General features: G+C 42.0%; 2 protein-coding genes across 5 annotated transcripts in view; both read left to right on the top strand.

Moving 5' to 3' along the window:
* The first annotated feature begins 765 nt into the window (after window positions 1–765).
* Window positions 766–7,863, top strand: atf7b (activating transcription factor 7b). Of its 3 annotated transcripts, none has more exons than XM_039611846.1 (12): window positions 766–1,070; window positions 2,005–2,066; window positions 2,307–2,403; window positions 2,523–2,650; window positions 2,748–2,873; window positions 2,963–3,120; window positions 4,285–4,381; window positions 4,503–4,622; window positions 4,749–4,898; window positions 5,355–5,528; window positions 5,664–5,769; window positions 5,916–7,863. In XM_039611846.1, the coding sequence occupies exons 2-12, from the start codon at window positions 2,019–2,021 to the stop codon at window positions 6,143–6,145; spliced, it is 1,434 nt and encodes a 477-aa protein (XP_039467780.1). In that variant the 5' UTR covers window positions 766–1,070; window positions 2,005–2,018; the 3' UTR covers window positions 6,146–7,863. The 3 variants fall into 3 exon arrangements, with proteins under 3 accessions (XP_039467780.1, XP_031595773.1, XP_031595774.2); XM_031739913.2 differs by having other exon boundaries at window positions 770–1,070; window positions 5,340–5,528; XM_031739914.2 differs by having other exon boundaries at window positions 771–1,070; window positions 5,340–5,528; window positions 5,889–6,057.
* A 1,962-nt stretch (window positions 7,864–9,825) lies between these two features.
* The window catches only part of dip2bb (disco-interacting protein 2 homolog Bb), a 54,251-nt gene continuing 46,171 nt past the window's right edge, over window positions 9,826–17,905 (top strand). The window contains exon 1 of one of the 2 annotated variants that reach the window (XM_039612321.1): window positions 9,826–10,265. In XM_039612321.1, the coding sequence (XP_039468255.1) occupies window positions 10,181–10,265 (85 nt within the window). In that variant the 5' untranslated portion in view covers window positions 9,826–10,180. The remainder of the gene's footprint in view (window positions 10,266–17,905) is intronic. The other variant, XM_039612322.1, reaches the window with a different exon arrangement.

Below are 17,905 nucleotides of genomic sequence, written 5' to 3'. Positions count from 1 at the left end.
TTAGCTGTTAGGTTCTGATCTGTAATGCAGCTTTTGGCTGGACAATGAATATCTTTCAGTTACAAATGACAGAAGGGTATTGGGATGGATTTTTCAACTTGTACTTAGATTTTCTTAAATATGGCTAAAAGAGAGAGAATTCACATGTTAACAGGGAATTTACAAGACAGGCTGTACACTGTAGTAATCTGTAGTTTATACTGTTTTTTTTGTTTTGTTTTTAAAGTGTGCAGCTGACTGACACTGCTTGTGTTTTAGACTATAAGGAGTTATCAAACCTAACTCCTAGTGCCTTAATGGGATTTAATTTCGTTGTAAAAATGCTGTAAAGGGTGTAAACTTGTCATACTGAACGTGATAAAGTTCACAAAACCACCTCCTTTTGAGGCAACAAAAGTTCCAGTTCATTCTGTAGGGTTTGCTCTGTGTGCATGTTTTTCTTTTTTTTTTTTTTTTTTTTTTTTTTTTTTTTTTTTTTAAACTTACCCAAACAATTTCAATCTTGTGCGAATCCTGATATTATTTTTTTTTCCTTTTCTTTAAATGGGCTGGAAATTGTTCGGAGTACATACGCTGAATTATAGTAGCTTGATGTATTCAAAAAAAATAAAGGTTTATTTTTTAAAATGGGTTTTGTTTTTTTTGTGTTTTAAGCCAGAAAACAAAATCTGTTCAAGGATTTGAACATGCCATCTGCCAAGTAAACATCCGGAAATAAACATTATGTAACTGCTGTAGGCGCGTTTGGCTTAGTCTTCAGTGGGTGTGTTCATAGCTTTCGCTGGTAGTTGACGCGAACACAGCGGAATATAATATGTGTAGAGTTGACATAACGGCACATTGAGAAAAGTTGAGGAATATGATATTATATGAATCATTACGATCTTATTTCGTGTTAAATCTACGATCCCTGCCGTACAGAGAAATCCTGTTACGTAATAACTCTTCCAAGTTCTCTCGCGGTATTTGGGTAATGGAAGTGTCAAGAGTGTCAACAACGGCCAAGCAGCAGCACAGCAGCGCTGTCCGGAGCTGGGAGGGGGGGAGTGAAGAGGCACTCTAAACGTGGGGTATGTTTAGCGCATATTTTAATAAAAATGTAATGTAAGTCGTCATTTAAAGAAAAAAAATGTGTGTGTATATGTGTGTCTGGATATTCATAAGGCATGCACCGCGCTCATACAGTCGTGGCTTGGTATATGGGCACTATTTAGCATTAGCGTGCTAACGTGTAATGCTAGCTACTAAGTTGGCGGACGTGTTAGTGTAACTTAAGGCAAGCTAACGAAGCTTCCATTAGCACTTAGCATGAGCTCAGCTAGGGGAATGTACTTGCACTAAACAGCTTTTTTTGCTAGACGTGCCGCGCCTTCTGATATTTGGAATGAGTTTGTTCAATGTTAGCTTCCATGTTCGTTATAATGACACGTATGTCAGGTTGTGGAAAACAGTATTTCACGTGCTTAGCAATGTGGATGTGCTACCTTGCGGCCCATTTCTCATAAAGTCATAGCTAACCAGTAATGGATTGGTAACCTGTGTGTCCTGTCCACAGTCTGTAACCCATGTCTTATAGCTAGCTACATAGCCGGACTACATCGACAGCGCTAATAGCCAACGCCAGTGACTCGATGCTGCTAAGTGGAGGTTGCATGGTGGGGTGCTTTGGCTCTTGCTGCCTCATCGTTGAACGCTAGTCCCACATTATACCCAACCGAGTCTAAAGAAATGCTCAAAACAGGCCCACAGTCTTCGGCCTGTGTCCCTCCTATCCAGATGTTAGTGTGATTATGGTGACAGATGAGCAGGCACGTGTAAATTATGACGATTTAGATTGTAGTTCTTAACAGCTCCATGACACTCAAACTGATGCTGTAGGTTAATAACATTTGGTAGTAACATATCTGGTGCCTTTATGTAATATGTCCTGGGAACCTGAGCATCAGCTGGTTTATTGCTTAATAAATTAGATGGCATTGCTGTGTTTGTTGCTTTCTTTTACAGATCATTTGTCTGAGATGGCGGATGACCGGCCCTTTGTATGCACTGCCCCAGGATGTGGGCAGGTATGATTTCTTAAGACATACCTCTAACTTTAAACAGCCAGAGGAGTCTGAATCTCTGCTTTTTATTCTCTTGTTATTAAATGAACCCAGCTTAGCTCACCAATTACGATTGCTTATAAGGTGCCGTGTAATGTATGATGAAACATTGCTTTAATAGTGGAAACCAGGCGTTATTAATCTCGCATCAGGGTTAAAACTGTCTTGATATTCCTTAAATGTCATGTGTGGTGTCTTTTGCAGAGATTCACAAATGAAGATCACCTGTCAGTACACAAACACAAGCATGAAATGACATTAAAATTTGGTCCTGCCAGGACAGACTCTGTTATCATTGCAGGTAATGGCATCGCCATTTGTCTTTGTCTGTTAAATTAAGCTGAGCAGAGGAGGTGGTCAGTGCTGAAGGTGATATTTTTGTCCCCTAATACTGACAGTTTTTGTTTTGTTTTTTGGCAGACCAAACCCCCACTCCCACACGTTTTCTGAAGAACTGTGAGGAGGTCGGTTTGTTCAATGAGCTGGCCACCTCCTTCGAGCAAGAGTTTTGCAAAACACAGGAAGATGAGCAGAGGACGAAAAACCCGGTGAGAAAGACAGAGTTACTGTAGATCAAGCGGTGTGCTGGTTTCGAGATAAAATCTGAAGGCTTTCATCTTCTCATCTTTGCTTTTGGTCTTCAAGGCCGCACCTTTACAAACACCATCTGAAGTAAAAGATGAGGATGAGGGGCCCTTACAAGTTGATTCTTCTCCTCCTGGAACTCCTGATTCCTCGTCCAGCATGTCAGAAAACAGCGGAGACTCTAGGGTGAGAGCTGTGTTGTAATTTGCTGTCCTTGTACGCAGGTAAAAATGATGGACACACAAAAATAGTTATATTGCTTAATTTATTAACAGGAGATCTACACAAAGCCCGTGGCAAGCTCTGCTCCCACTCCAACTATTGTGCGTCCTGGTTCTCTTCCCCTTCACATGAGTAATGACTCACTACACCCCACGTTGCCATCTCCAACCTCCGTCATCACACAAGCTCCACCCTCCAACAGACAGCTTGGGTAAAATAATTTAGGTTGCTTTGGTTTGCTTTACTGTTTGTTGACCATGCTGATAATTTGTAAAACTTAAAATGAATTAACTGCTGGTAAAATGTAGAAATTATAGGTCTTCATTTCACATCACCAACTAGCAAGAAAGTCAGTAATCCAGTCCAACCAGAAATTAAAGATGGGGCTGTTTGATTTTTACCTGGTGGGGAGATATGCTCCGATTAATTAGAAAGTCTATATTTGTCAGTCTGGTTTTATTGAACCATAAAGTGCCTTTTAGACTCTGTGTCTGTTATTTATTAGCCATCATTTATGGCCATCGTAGAGCTGTTGCAGTTTTTGTTTTTTTTGTGCAAAAGAAAGCATCACTTTTTTCTTTTTTTTAACAAATTGTTTCTCTACCAATATTTCAACTTTTTTGAGACACTCCCCCCAATCTTAAAAATATAGCTGCCTCTCCAGCGAATCTCTTATCCGTAGACTTGGATTACAGTTAGCAGCTGTAGACGTTGTGTTGTACCACAGTTTAGTGTAGCAGCACATGAATGTGCTCGTTAGAGTGGTCCTGCAGCTTGCAGTGGATCTAGAGAGTAGAACAAGGACTACTGACTTCAGTCGCAGATCAACACAGTGGAGTTAGGCTCCTTCCTGTCATGGGATTGAGACTCAATGGAGAGGCAACAGTTGCTACAACAGAGACCTGGTACACCTGCAGGAGTGAATTTTTAAAATTAGAGGGAGGTGAATATCTATTACTACATGAAGTCTACTATGGAAGGTCAAATAAAAACGCTAATCGGTGAAGCTCATGGTGCAGTGTTGTGTCCAGAAAGGATAACACAAAGCATCTTTTTGTTTTTTAATTTCCTAAAGAAGTATGGTTACTATCATCGTATGTGTCTTGATCTACTATGGAAATTGAGGCAGGTATTGGAGAGCTGCAGCTCTGTACCACTCCGATTCTCCAGACTTCCTTGTTCCTCAAGTCAAACTTACCTTTGAGAACTTTTGAGTCACATGTTCGTGCTGCTTGTGTAAGCTCTGTACAGTTAACTCATGAAGAAGTGTTCATTGGAAAAGTGAAACGCTGTAAGCCTGGTCCCTGATCTCTGCTCTATCAGTGGGAACACAGTGGGGAAGCACCTATTTACAAATGTCTAATCTTGCCAACAGCTCTCCCACAGGCTCGTATCCATTGGTGAGGCACCTCCCTAATGGGCAGCCAGTTCCTCTCCTGCCCAGTCCTGTGCAGATGACCTCAGTTATATCTGTAAGATATTTTCCAGAAAAATGAAAAACTATACAACAAATTGTACTTGGGATGGTATTTTAACATATCCTTTTGATTTTTCCCTCTCTTCCACTTCATGGATATTTGTTGCTATGTGGAGCTTGCGAGGCCAGTGAACACAGTGCCTAACATCCCTGGGATTCCAGGACCGCCTGTTGGAGGGGCTAGCAGTGGTTCATCCTCCCCATCTGGCTATACTCTTCACTCTGAGGCAAAGATGGTGAGAGCATCAGTTGTACTTTAATCATTTTGTAGGCTGCAGGCTAAAAATTTCATTTACATAAACAAGCTAATGACATTTATAAAACTTTTACATGACCTGGGTGTTGTCTCTGTGTCTTTTTAGCGGTTGAAGGCAGCTCTAACTCATCAGGGCCCAGGAGCACAAGATGGCATCGGTGGGGGGTCAGGATCCATCCCTGCTGTTCCACAGCGACAGGAACAAAGCCAGCAGCCCTCTCAAAACTCTGATGCACCATCACCTGCCCAACCACAGGTAGGTAGTGCACATATCACACAAGTTATGTGGTCCTAGAGCACACCTAGGACTAGACTGTTAAATGTGTGTGATGAAGGAAAACATTTGAATGTTCCCTCAAAAAGCTAAATGAGACTGAATACTAAAAGCTGTAGTTTTCACATTATTGATGGCATCAAAGAGAAAAATTTAGCAGAATGTCAGGCTTGTCCAAAATTTGTGCTCATGTATGCAAAATAAAGGCTGAGCCAGTTTAAGTCAACCATGAGCACTGGATTAAGTGTTTTAGGCTTGGATGCTTTAATTTGACAGTTAAGTGCACCAAATTGTCTGCTACTCCTGAATTCTTACCCCTGTTAAATGTCAGGAGTTCCTTATGGAGTTGTTCTGTTTTCCCCCACTTACTGATCACATTTGGGTTTACAAGTAGCCAACTTTTACCCCCTCCTCATTCTCCAGGTGTCCCCTGCTCAGCCAACAGGGGGCAGGCGGCGGCGAGCAGCAGAGATGGACCCTGACGAGAGGAGGCAGCGTTTTCTGGAAAGGAATCGGGCAGCTGCTTCCCGCTGCAGGCAAAAGCGGAAGCTGTGGGTGAACTCTCTGGAGAAAAAAGCAGAAGATCTGGCCAACATGAACGTCTCCCTCACAGTGAGTCGTCTCCAGAGCGTACATCAAGCATGTAAACACCCTGGCGGTCATAAATGGGTTTCTGTGGTGATATGGTAAGAACGGGGCATGATGGGAATGATTTATGTACTGTATTTCTTTTTGTGCTGCCATCAGAATGAAGTAACCCATCTGAGGAATGAGGTGGCACAGCTGAAGCAGCTTCTCCTGGCCCACAAGGACTGCCCTGTCACTATTATGCAGAAGAAGGCAGCTTTATTAGGTAACCAGTTGAGATAACGAACTGACCATCAGACTTCTTGTACTGTGTCACTTGTGCCAGGATTCATCTGTCACCTCATCCCATCTAATGCATTATTTTTACTCGCTCACCTCTCTAAGGGTGAATGTTGCTCTCTCTGTCTGTAGCTGCAGGAGGAGAGGAAACCTCCAGGGATACTTCCACTGAACCCATTGGCTCCCCGGCGGCAGTCATTCAGCACGTGCCGTCGCCCTCGGCAACAAGTCCGGGGGCCACCATCAACGGGCTGAGCGTGCGGGCTGCAGAGGCGGTGGCCATGTCGGTCTTGGCCGGCATGGGATCGGGCCAGGCTGCAGGGGTTGTCATGGCAACGCAGCCGCAGTCCGCCCCGAGATGATCCGCAGACACTTAATAGACCAGAATGAACTTGAGTGGCATTCGGAGGTCGGACTCGTGCAAAGATTTCTGAAAAGAGGAACCTGCCCTCAAATCCCCCTCCCCTTCCAACCCACACCCCAAAACTAAGATCCACTTCCCAATTCCCTCACAGTCGACGATAATCACACAAAGATGCGGCACAGTGGCTCCGTCAGCCCTCCACTCCAAGCAGGCTCCCTTTTTCATCGAAGCTTCGTCACTCTCTCTATGTAAATATGAATTACACGTCAGACACTCACTCTGCAGGGTTTGGGGTAAGTTCTTGTTCAGTTCTGACACTTGGGAAAGGTTTAAAGGCTCGAGAAGAAAAATCTGAATGGAAAATCATCGCATCAGAAACATCGTTTTTTTTATAACTTCCTTTCACAAAGCCACTGTAGTCCACCTTCTTCCCACACACTGGTTGTGATGAGTTCTTTTTTTTCTTTTTTTTTGTCCTTCCCAGGCTGACACTTTTTCTGTAAAATATCTTGTATTTTTCATGTGTAAGAAAAGATTTTTTATGCCCGATATGTTAGTCAGATAATGTTTTGCTAATGCAGTGAAAGTCTGAGGAGAGCTGAATGCAGTGAGCAGTAGCCTGGAAAGTGTTTCTATTGTTTTGTTTTCAACCTGTTCTTTCAGTTTTGAGTTAATACACTTGTTGCTTTAGTCAGCTGAGTTCTTAGCAAACCAAATTGTAGATGGTGTACACTGTTTACCCTGTGATTGTGTGCCTGACACTTTTTTTTTTTTTTTTTTAAATCATGTATTTTAACCCATTCAGAATGGATGACATGTTAGTCCTGTGTATCAAACCCTAATGACTGCATGGAGTATTAAGGGTGAAGATTTACCACTGTTTGTGATTCATCCTATTCACTGTTTTCTTGTTATTTTTCGGTTCTCTAACATTGTTATCAATGCAAAAATCGTTGTAAGGATTCCATCCTCGGTCCTAATGTAACACACTTGAAAAGTTTGATCCTTTAGACGGCCTTTAAATGATAATCATACGTAGATTTTTAAACTCCAGTACCCACGCATTTCAGTTGAGGAAAGACTAGTGCAATATATTTTTCTATTGAATATCGATGTTCTTGCATTTAGCTGACATGTGTAGCCCAGCTGCTGAGGGGGTGGTGGGTGTTTGGTCGAGTTTTAAAAGCTAAAGTTATGAGGTGACCAAAGCAAATGTGAAGATAAGTATTCTTGAGTGAATGAGATTTGTGATTAGCGCGCATTTTTAGAGAGTTACAGGTGTCCTGGTCTTGTGTGCTTTCCAACTTTTGACGAGCCGTCTTGTATAATGAAGTAGACTCAATACTTGTGCACGGTGCTTCTTTTTAATTGCAAGTTTTAAAATGCAGCTTATTTTATATGGCATTGTACTTCCAAGACTATCATATTGCCCCCCTCCCTGCTGCTCTTTTATAACATGTCTTTGTTTTAAGATGTTTATTTTTGCTCTGTGGGTATGTTAGACCCCCCACCCCCCACCCCAATTCATGTAATAGTACTTCCCCTTAATTTGTAAAGAGGACAGTTTTTAAGTGTTTAGCGACAGTGAATCCACATGGGAAAATGTCTTGGAAGGAGTTTACTCAGGCCTCAAGATGGGATACATTATTTGTGTACAGTCTCAACTAATGAATAAGTTGTCTTGAGCAAATAATAAAAATAAATTAATGAACCTGATTTGTGCTTCAGTAATAGTATGTTGGGGTTAAAAGTAAGCTGCTTTTAAGCCTGCAAGTCATTTTTCATTAAACTTATAGCATCTTTTTGGGTGCAGCTGATGAAATAATAGCATAAAAATTTCCCCTTTTTTGGAGGGGTTGGTGGAAAACTGGTTAAAGGGTGTTAAATGCAGGATCTAGACCACTGATTGAAACATAACTCTAAACATAGTGTTGCCTTTACTGCTGTCAAAATAGGTTGATTAACCTGGCCAAAAGGGCAACAACGAAGATACATAGAAACACAAATTCTATTTATAATATAAATATTATTATAATTATACAAATTAACAGTATTTACTCAAATAACATAGTTGCACACAGATCTCAACAGGGCTTGACGTGGTTAAGACAAACCCCTGAAGTTCAAACTGATCATTAGCTTTAAAGGGACTTTGAACATGGCATAGTTGTTGTGTCAGGTGGGGGTGGTCTGAGTATTTCAGAAACTGGTTATCTAGTAGGATTTTTCATACAAGCACACCAGCCTAGAGATGGTTATTTCCATGCCACCCTGAGCACACCCAAACCTGTCTGATCTCAAAAACTAAGCAGGTAACCAGGTCTGGCCTGGTTAGTACTTTGATGGCAGACCGCCTTGGCATACCAGGTGCTGTAAGTTTGGGTTGGCTTTAGCTCAGGAGGCGTCTACTAATTGGAAAGTTGGTGGTTCAATCCCTGGCTCCTCCAGTCTGTATGCCAGATATCCTTGGGCAAGATACTAACCTCATGTTGCGCTCTGATGCATCCATTGGAGTGTGAATGTTGGATAAAAAGTGCTTGTATGAATGAGTGAATAAGGCAAGTTGTATATAAAGTGCTCTGAATGCTCAGAGTAGAAAGATGCCATATAAGAACCAGTCTATTAAAGTTTTACATAGAATGGTCTGAAAAAGAAAGCATCCAGTAAGCAGCAATTCTGTTGATGTAAGAAGAGAATCGCCAGACTGCTTTGAACTGACAGCAAGGATAACTCAAGTAAATACTTGTTACAAACGAGGTATGCAGAAGAGCGTGTCTGAATGCACAGCACGACAAATCTTAAAGCAGATGAGCTACAGCAGCAGAGACCACAGCGGGTTCCATTCCTGCCAGTAACGAACAGGAAACTGAGGTTCACCAAAACTGGATAATAGGAGACTGGCTCTTAGGTCTGATGAGACTCATTTTTTCATTTTGTGCAAACGGCTAGAAAACATGGATCCATCCTGCCTTGTGTTCAGGCTGCTGCTGGTGGTGTAAATGGCAAGGAGTATATTTTCTTGGCAGACTTTGGGCCCATTAGAACCAACTGAGCACTGTTTAAACTCCACTCTTTCTGTCTATGCCCATCTCTTTATGCCACTATCTTCCAGCAAGACAGTGTGAAATGTCACAAAGCTCAAATCATCTGAAACTGGTTTCTTGAGCTTGCCACTGTACTCAAATGACCTCCACAGTCACCAGATCTCAATGGAGCACCCATACCAGAGCACATTTGGGAATGTGAAGCACCTTGTTGAATCAGCAGTTCTGGAGGCAAAAGAGGGACCAACCTGGTACTAGAAAGGTGTGACTACTGAGTTGACCGGCGAGCCTGTTTTATATAAAGAAAAAAATGAGTGCGTACATCGGGCGCCATCTTTGTTTGGAATAGGTGGAAAATAAATAAAAAGTTACGCAGCCTGAAAAATTTCTTAAATTTGTTAATTGTGCAAGTGAACATTACATTTTTTTTATTCAGATATTTTGTTTTTATTTATCTATTTTTTATTAGGAAAAGACGCCCCCCCCCCCCAATCCACGGGGGATTAAATATTTCCTTGAAACATCACACAAAATATCTCCAATAAAACCTGGCACCACTTCCACCATTAGTGCATGAAAATACGTGTACAAACTCGAGCTAGCACCCACCTGAGGGGAAGGTGGCAGGTGAGCTGAGGCGACAGGAATGCTGGGTTTTTTTTGTTTTTTTTTTCCTTTTTCTTTTTTCTCCCAGCTATAAAAACACAACAGCAGAGGGAGCAGAGAGTCTGCTTTTCATCCCACCATCCTGTCACGGCAATTACCATCAAGCCCGGTCATGTGACTGACGGACTCTTCTGGCGAGTTGTTCCCATCTCCCACAGTCATGGCGGTGTCGGGGAGTCGCGGAGATGGAGTAAACAACACGACTACTACATCTTGATTTTTTTTAAATCTCCCCCCACCTCTTCCTCTGAGCTTCATGGTGGATCTTACCTGCTGTCATTTGAGATTTCACAAACATCCCGCAGGCTGCTGTGCTTCCAACGATGGCCGACCGCGGCGTTGATCTGTCGGCTCTGCCTAAAGAGGTCAGGGACCAGCTGGCGGAGTTGGATCTGGAGCTATCCGAAGGTAGGGTTTGCATACAGCGGCGATAAGTAGGTGGCGGTGGTGGTGGTGGGAAAGCTGCGGCTCGCTGAAGTTAATAGAGAGGGCTGCGTGAGCGTGTTTGTGTGCAGTCATCCACAGTCTGCTTTCCCGTGTCAGCTGGAGGAGAGTCGGTGCTGCTGCAGTGCATCGGGACACGACTGCAAGAATTTATAAAAACAAACTGACCTCCTTTTCCAGCTGTTGTTTCTCCATCAGTCATCTTCGTGTGTATGGCATGCTCTTAGCATGATCACCTTAATATTTGGGATTTTTATTTATTTATTTATTTATTTATTTATTTATTTTTTTAGCTTCCCCTTCTCTACATTCTTAATGAACCCACGCAATGTTTACAGAGCACATACATTCCTGTCTAATGAAATGGGTCAAGGCATTGTGTGTGAAGCATTTGTGGACACGAACTGATTCATTGGGCTCTCTGAACGCTCTGAACCCTGAACTGCTGCACAAATAAAATGGATTTTGTGCATTTATTTATTTATTTATTTATTTTTGTAAGAATGGCTGGAAGAAGAGAGAATATGGAGCTGACTGTTATGCAAGTCTCCTCCTCACACTGTGAATCACTGTGCAGCAACTTGATTGGTGCTGTGCAGTTCTCAGGTGCCTGGGGGTGGATGAGTAATGTTGTGTTTCACATGGAGAGCCATGCAGGAGGAAGCATGGGCCACTAATGATGCCTCAGTCTCTGTTGCAGCGCAGAGCCGTGTAATTACCTGGAGTTGCCCAGCCCATGTGAAAGAAGAGGTGAAACTTCACATGGGCACGAGAGCGAGAAGAGCCTCGGCAAAAGTGTTGTGACTTTTCTTTTTTTATTCATTCAAAAGGTGACACCTCTGTGAAATGTAAAGAATGTTTCCCCCCTTTTTGGTTTAGATTCAGGTTATAGGAACTGCAAAATAAACAAAACAGCACCACTCTTAATAGACTAGACTCTCAGAGCGTGACTGCAGCCTGCTCAGACCTGAGCTAGTGCTGGGAAAGAGTTGTCTTTAATTATAGGCTCCAATCAGCAGTGTGATAATGAGAGTGAATAATTGAGGATGTTCACTGTATGTTCATCTCATTGAACGTGGCTGAGAGGCAGCGAATGAGAAATAACCGTAACGATGTGCACACTGGCGTGCAGTAATGGCACATTCATAACTGCGATTGTTATCATCCTGCACTTTTCCTGATGAACTTTTAAAAAAGAAAAAAAAAAGCTTGTTTGTGAATGAATTAGGTGACTGCAGTGTCAGATCAGTTTACCTGGTGTGGGTTGGTGTTTGAGCACTGTGGCATGATTGCAAAATGTAAGTGCCACTGAGCCCAAAAGGCAGCACTTTGGTTGTGAAACTTACTGTTTTAAGAGTTTGAGGTTTTTTAAGTCACATCTTCTGTAAGAGAACCTATCATGTAGTTTGGAAACGTCTTTGTAAAAGAAATGAATATCCTCTGTTCCACTATAAATATAGTTAGTTGAGTGTCTGGAGCATCAGTTTTTGCAGGTCTTATTATTAAAATGGCCAAAAGCAATAAAAAAAAGGTTTATTCATAAACTGTTAGGACTTTTTTCTTTAAATACATGAAGGCCACTCAATGCGAGGTCTGAGTGTGTGTACCACTACCTTCAAACATGCTCCAGATTATGTCAGAGTCCTTAATTTGAGAAACAGATGCCTCTTGGGTCCTCAGTGGCTACTTCACTGAATAATACTGCTTAGAGCCAGATTGTGCTGGTTTGTGAGGGACGCTGTTGTCTTCAGCATGGAGTAGCCTTCTTTCCTTAGAAGAAGAAAAACAATAAGTTTTAGAGGAAAGTTCTTCTGTAACCCACAGAAGCTGTGCTCGGTACACTTGACCAGCCAGTTTAACCAGTTAACACCGTGGACCACTGGGCCACAGGAGGGAATTTGCTAAAAATGGTTCTCTGTGCACTTTTATAGATATTTATGATAAATGATTTCTTTCTAGTATATTTTTATTTTTATAATGGGAGGAAACAAATGTGCTTTTCTTTAAAAGATGTCTATCAGGTTTCAAACTACTCGTTATTTACTCGAATCTGATTTGATTTCAAGTCATCTGATTTCAGCTGTGTACAGTTTTCGGTGTTTTTGCTTTGTTATGACCTCGCAAACGGTTGCTTCTTCGTTCTTGTCAGATGGTCTGCCTGGAGCAGCTGTTGCTGGTCTTTTGGTGCAGCAAGGAGGAATCTTTGAGCATAGGGGCGTACCGTGGTCAGAGTTACCTGCGAGAGTCTTTTAGTGAGATTGTGAGGTAAGTCGACACCACTTGTCCCTCTTCTGGGGACTGAGCCTCAGAGGGTGAGTGCATCGTTTGTAACTTTAGATCAGACATGATTCTCTTGCTAATGAAAAGGTTCGCTGCTGTCCAGATGTCCTGCTTCTGTATCCGCAACTTCTAGTGAGATAAAGTGCCCTCGCCGTCTGCTCAGAATACACACAATGGGACAAGTCGAACAGCAGCTGGACCCCCAATGAGTCTGAAGCTCTCTCATGGCTATCTTATACATGGCAACAATCCCCCCATTGTTGCCCACATAGATGGGACTCCCCTAGCAACAAACAGAGGAAAATGTGGATCAGCGTTTTTTTGACAGAAATAGTTGTGGGCTGCAGTGTGGGTGTTTATTCCTCTGTATTTGTGTGTGTGAGAGAGAGAAAGGGAGAGGGAGAGAAAGGGCACAGCTCCACCTACTTTAACCTCTTTGACTGTACGGACACAAAGAGAACCTTTGAGGCGGGGGGGGGGGGGGTTGGTTGGTGTCAAAGACTTGCTGTTTGAACTGAACTGGAATTTGGAGCCTCTGTTTTCTGCATTTGAGCTTCATAATATCAGCAGCTTCTGTCTTCAGAGTATGTTAGTGAATGAAAGTAAAAGAGGGAAAGTGAAAAACAACCGCGCAGCTTGTCAAACAATGTTGAGTATCCTGTTTAGTTATTCTCCAGTCAGACAATTATTGATTTGAACTTAATACTCGTGTTGTGGGATCACAGCAGCTGTGACACCATTTCATTGTCAGATCACACCTGCCCTTGAGCTATGACTTTCACACACCTGTCAAGCTTTTTGACTCTATTCCATTCAGTGCTGAAATGCTACCAGTTTTATATACCAAATGGAAAAACATGGAAATACATCATGTGGGAAAAAACTCTGGTACAGGAGCATACTGTGGGAAGGGCCCACAGCCCCCTTGGCCCTACTTCCGGCACTTTATTCACTATTTATGGGATGGCACTGATCCATCTTCATACTCGGGCTTCATTTTGAGCTCAACTCAGCTCTAGTAAAGTTTGATGATAGCATCTTGTACAGTTGCAGGACTATCGCGTTGAAAAATCTGGCCACTGTGAGCCCGTGGAGTGGACCCTATCTACACCTTTGTAATAGTTTGCACATTTTGCCATGGTGTATTCTTTGAAGATCATGAATATACGTCTGCATTTTTATGACAGTTTATCCAACAGTGGGTGAGATATTTGAGTAGACTGTCAGATTAAATTTGCTGCCCCCAAACCTATGCAATGCTAAAAACAAAACAAAAACAGCATTTTGCTATTATTGTTGAACCTTAGATATCATTTTGGTGCCTGTAATGATAATATTTGCCATCTGCGCCATGATTTTCTGCATGGATGTGTTTGACCATAAATGCATCACGAGTCCAGTAAGACTGCAGTTATGTGTTCACGTAGTATTTTTTTTCTCATATTTTTACGAGCTCCCCAGTCCCTGTTGCAAAGGGCCGGCTGTTGAGTGGACGTGTGTATTTTCTAATGAACAGCATCCATCCCGCTGTCTGCCTGCGATGCTGCTGCAGAGGGGATGCAGGTTTTCATGTCGGCAGCCCGTTACATACTGAGAGAGAGGGAGAGAAATGAGAGATTATAGCCTTGCCTGCGTCTCTCAATCTAGGTCACAGAGCATCAGGGGGCAACAAGCCTGGCTCATTTAGCCTGTGAGTCACAGTGGGCCAGGACTGCTGCGGGGGATCTCTCCTCCTTTTCCCATCCGCTCTGACTCTACAAATGACTTTTCTCAGTCTTCTTCTGTCCCCCTATTGCTTTATTATTTCAGTATTACCCTCCACAAAAATAGATGAGATGCTGTCCTGTGTGTCAGACTAAAAAAAATAATACTGAAGTAGTTCTGCTGGCATTTCCTGCAGTGAAGAGTGTTAAGAGCAGAAGTAGGGTGTATGTTGGAGTGACTCAATGGGCTGTTTTTTATAATAAGACCTAATACAGTTATAGTCTGTGATTATGACAGACTGTATATAAAAGATGGACAGGTTTGTTTTTAGAAGTTGGCTTGGCTGTCGTATTGTTTGCTTCTTTATTTTTAAACCGGACATAACCACATTCAAATTAGGGTAGACCTGCAGTGTTGTCTGCTAGTGCTGGCTAGGCTGATTTACTCTGATTTGTGATGGGATGCTAACTTTGGCCAGCAACAGCAAATTTAACCTCTTAGGGTGTCTTTTAGAGCAACCAAACACTGAACATCATCAGTCAACACCCACTTAAAGCAGCCACACCCTTAATATCACATAACATTAACCTTATAGTATAATTGAGTGAAGTTAATCCTTTGTAACTGTTGGTGAAATGACCTCTACCAAACCCTTTTTTTGTACCAGGCTTTAAAAATGTGTGTATTCGTGTTGCAGAGCTTACAGCTCCATTTATTTGTGGCTGGTGTGCACACAGCATGGACTGGGACAGGAAGGAAGCAGATTTAGCCTGTCTCTTTAAAAGCTCATTAACTGTTGCAGAGGAGCTGCCCTCTGATCTTCACTGTCCCAGGCCACAGGCTTGATCCTACACCATGAAAAGATGAAGTCTTCTGCCACTTGTTTCACAGCAGGATCCGGTTTGGTTTGTTTTAATTTGTGGATCATGGTTTTCATGTAAAACTTTGCATGTCCATTTTCACCATGAGCGCAAACACACTGTTACTAAAAACCCTCTGCTGCTTTGTGTACTAAAGAAACTGAATTATTTAGATGACACTCGAGCGCACCCCTCCAGCTGGGTAACTGAATCATCTCACTTTCAAGTTCACAGTGAACCACAGGTGGGTCTTTAGCCTCCTTTGGCTTTAAAGTTGTGCTTCCCAACACCTTCTGGTAATTAAAGCTAAACTTCCTCTGATCTGTTAGTTTCCATTCTCACGCCACTTTCCGCTAAAAATAGCGCAAGTCAAAGAAATGCCAGCGTGAGGGTGACAGTGTTGGAAAGAGAGAGAGTGGTTAAGTCGATATGCTGTTTGCTGAATTATTAAAAAGTGGCAAATAGAAGTGGCAGTCTGACTTGGCCTCACATGCTTCAGTCCAGGCAGTGCACTGCTACTTAATCCAAGTTTCTTTCTAGTTTACGTTGCTTTAACTTTCAGACCGAGCCTCCTGACCTCAACATGTTATACTTATTGTACCTGTCAGTGGGTTAATATTTTGATAAATTGTCCTCATCATAACTCAGCCCAAATCAATTACTGGAAAATACTGTTATAGTAGCTGCTAATTCAAGCACAAGAACTACAGAGGAATAGCTTAAAAGACCCCTTGTGCCACTTGACCCTTTCAATCAGATACAAGGCATCTGATCCTGCCTTGACTGGATGTCTGTGTCTGTGATTAAACCAAACATACTCAAATAGAGTTAAACATGTAAGTTCATTGTCCTAACACAGACATGTTAGCCTGCAGTTTTGTTGCCTGGAGGCCTTGTTGGCTGTAATATGCAAACTACGTTACACTTGACTGTTCACCCATCCATTTATCAACATCCGTCGCACAAAAGCACCTCTTCAGCATGTTGTTGATCATTTTGGAGCCAACTCCAAATAAATACTCATTCAATGACTGAGCAAAATTCACAAGCTTACTTCTGTAAATCTATTTCATCTTGCATTTCATTTCATCTGCTTCTAAAGCGCCATCGTGTTCATTTAACACAGGGGTGGGGAACTCCAGGCCTCAAGGGCCGGTGTCCTGCAGGTTTTAGATCTCACCCTGGGTCAACACACCTGAATCAAATAATTAGTTCATTAGCAAGCCTCACAAGAACTTCAAGACATGTTGAGGAGGTAATTTAGCCATTTAAATCAGCTGTGTTGGATCAAGGACACATCTAAAACCTGCAGGACACCGGCCCTTGAGGCCTGGAGTTGCCCCACCCCCGATTTAATATGTCATCAGATGCCCTCGTCTCAAACCCTGCCAGATCATCGTCATGGATTCGTATGTCATGTTCCTCGTGCTGCACCAACAGTGGTATGGACACAGCTCTTGTGTGCCCCCCCCAAATCCCCCCTTACACATGTATTTTTTCCTTTTGAAATTTCCCATAAAGCCTTTATCAGATTAAAACAGCCATATGTTGAAGCACATACAGGAACACAACTGCACACTGTGCTAAGCTGTTAAAACCATTATACGGGAAACATGAGGCTTCTGCCACCAATGATAATGTGCTGAGATGCTTTTGCAAATGTGGGGGAGAAATGCAGCTGAGTGTTGGATTTTCTTATAAATCATATTAGTCCATTGAGAGCAATTAGCCAATTCCCATCAACCCGTGAAGACAGGAAATGCACTATACACTTTAGCTGGTTATAGTTTCAACTGTATAAATAAAAGCCCCTCATGGGTGTATATATTCTACATTTTTAATGTTCCTCCGTGAATCTTTTGCATATGAATACAGCAACAAAGAAGTTTTATTCGGTGGGACGAGTAAAAGTTCTGCAGTCGCTAACAGATTAAAAACAAGGCATCTGATTGGATAATTATAACTGTGAGGTCAAAGGAGGGGGTCCTGGCAAAAGTAAGAAAAGAAAAACCCAAGACGAAACGCTCACACTTCAAATAACCAAAGAGGCAAAAAAGTTCTTCAGAGCAGGGATCCTTAAGCAAAACCATTAACAATTAAAGCAAGTTATAGTATCTATAATATTTATGAGAGGCCTAATAACCTTTTAATGCTTTCTTAATTATTTACAAGTCAGTTTGTAAATGCTTAGCTGCACACTTTAATAGAAGGGAATATAAAAAAGACATAAAATCAAAAAGAAAATCATCTTAAATGAATTCATGGTGAAAATAGTCTTTCACCATGAATTTGAAGTGTTTGAAGTTTCTACATGCTTCTGAGGGAAACCTCACAGTGGTTAATGAGGAGTGCCCATCGTAGTTTTCACGTCTGGTTCTCTGGAGGTTCACGTTAAGCCATGCTTTCCTGTCCTCCAAAATAAACTGTCTTTGTGGAATGGTTCTTTGGAAGTATCAGGCCTTGCATTAAACAGGGCTACTCTCATGTGTGTTGCTTAACACCAAAACAATTTTTAAGTGAGCTCCTTTGGTTCTTTTGTTGTTCTTATACAACATGCAACTTTTATTTTGAAAAACAAATCATTTTTTTTATTGAGTTATTTTTAAATTTTGCTCATAAGGACCACATCACTTGTTCACAAATCCTCTTGTTTGATGTCACATACTTGGATACTGGCCACTGGTACAGGTCTCAGCAAGAAAACTGGTGTGTGAAGAGTTTTCGTAGGAATTGCAAATGACAGTATGAATGAGTTAAGCA

The sequence above is a fragment of the Oreochromis aureus genome, linkage group 5, assembly GCF_013358895.1.
Source record: "Oreochromis aureus strain Israel breed Guangdong linkage group 5, ZZ_aureus, whole genome shotgun sequence".
NCBI classification, from domain to species: domain Eukaryota; kingdom Metazoa; phylum Chordata; class Actinopteri; order Cichliformes; family Cichlidae; genus Oreochromis; species Oreochromis aureus.
This window is presented reverse-complemented; position numbering and strand designations above follow the sequence as displayed.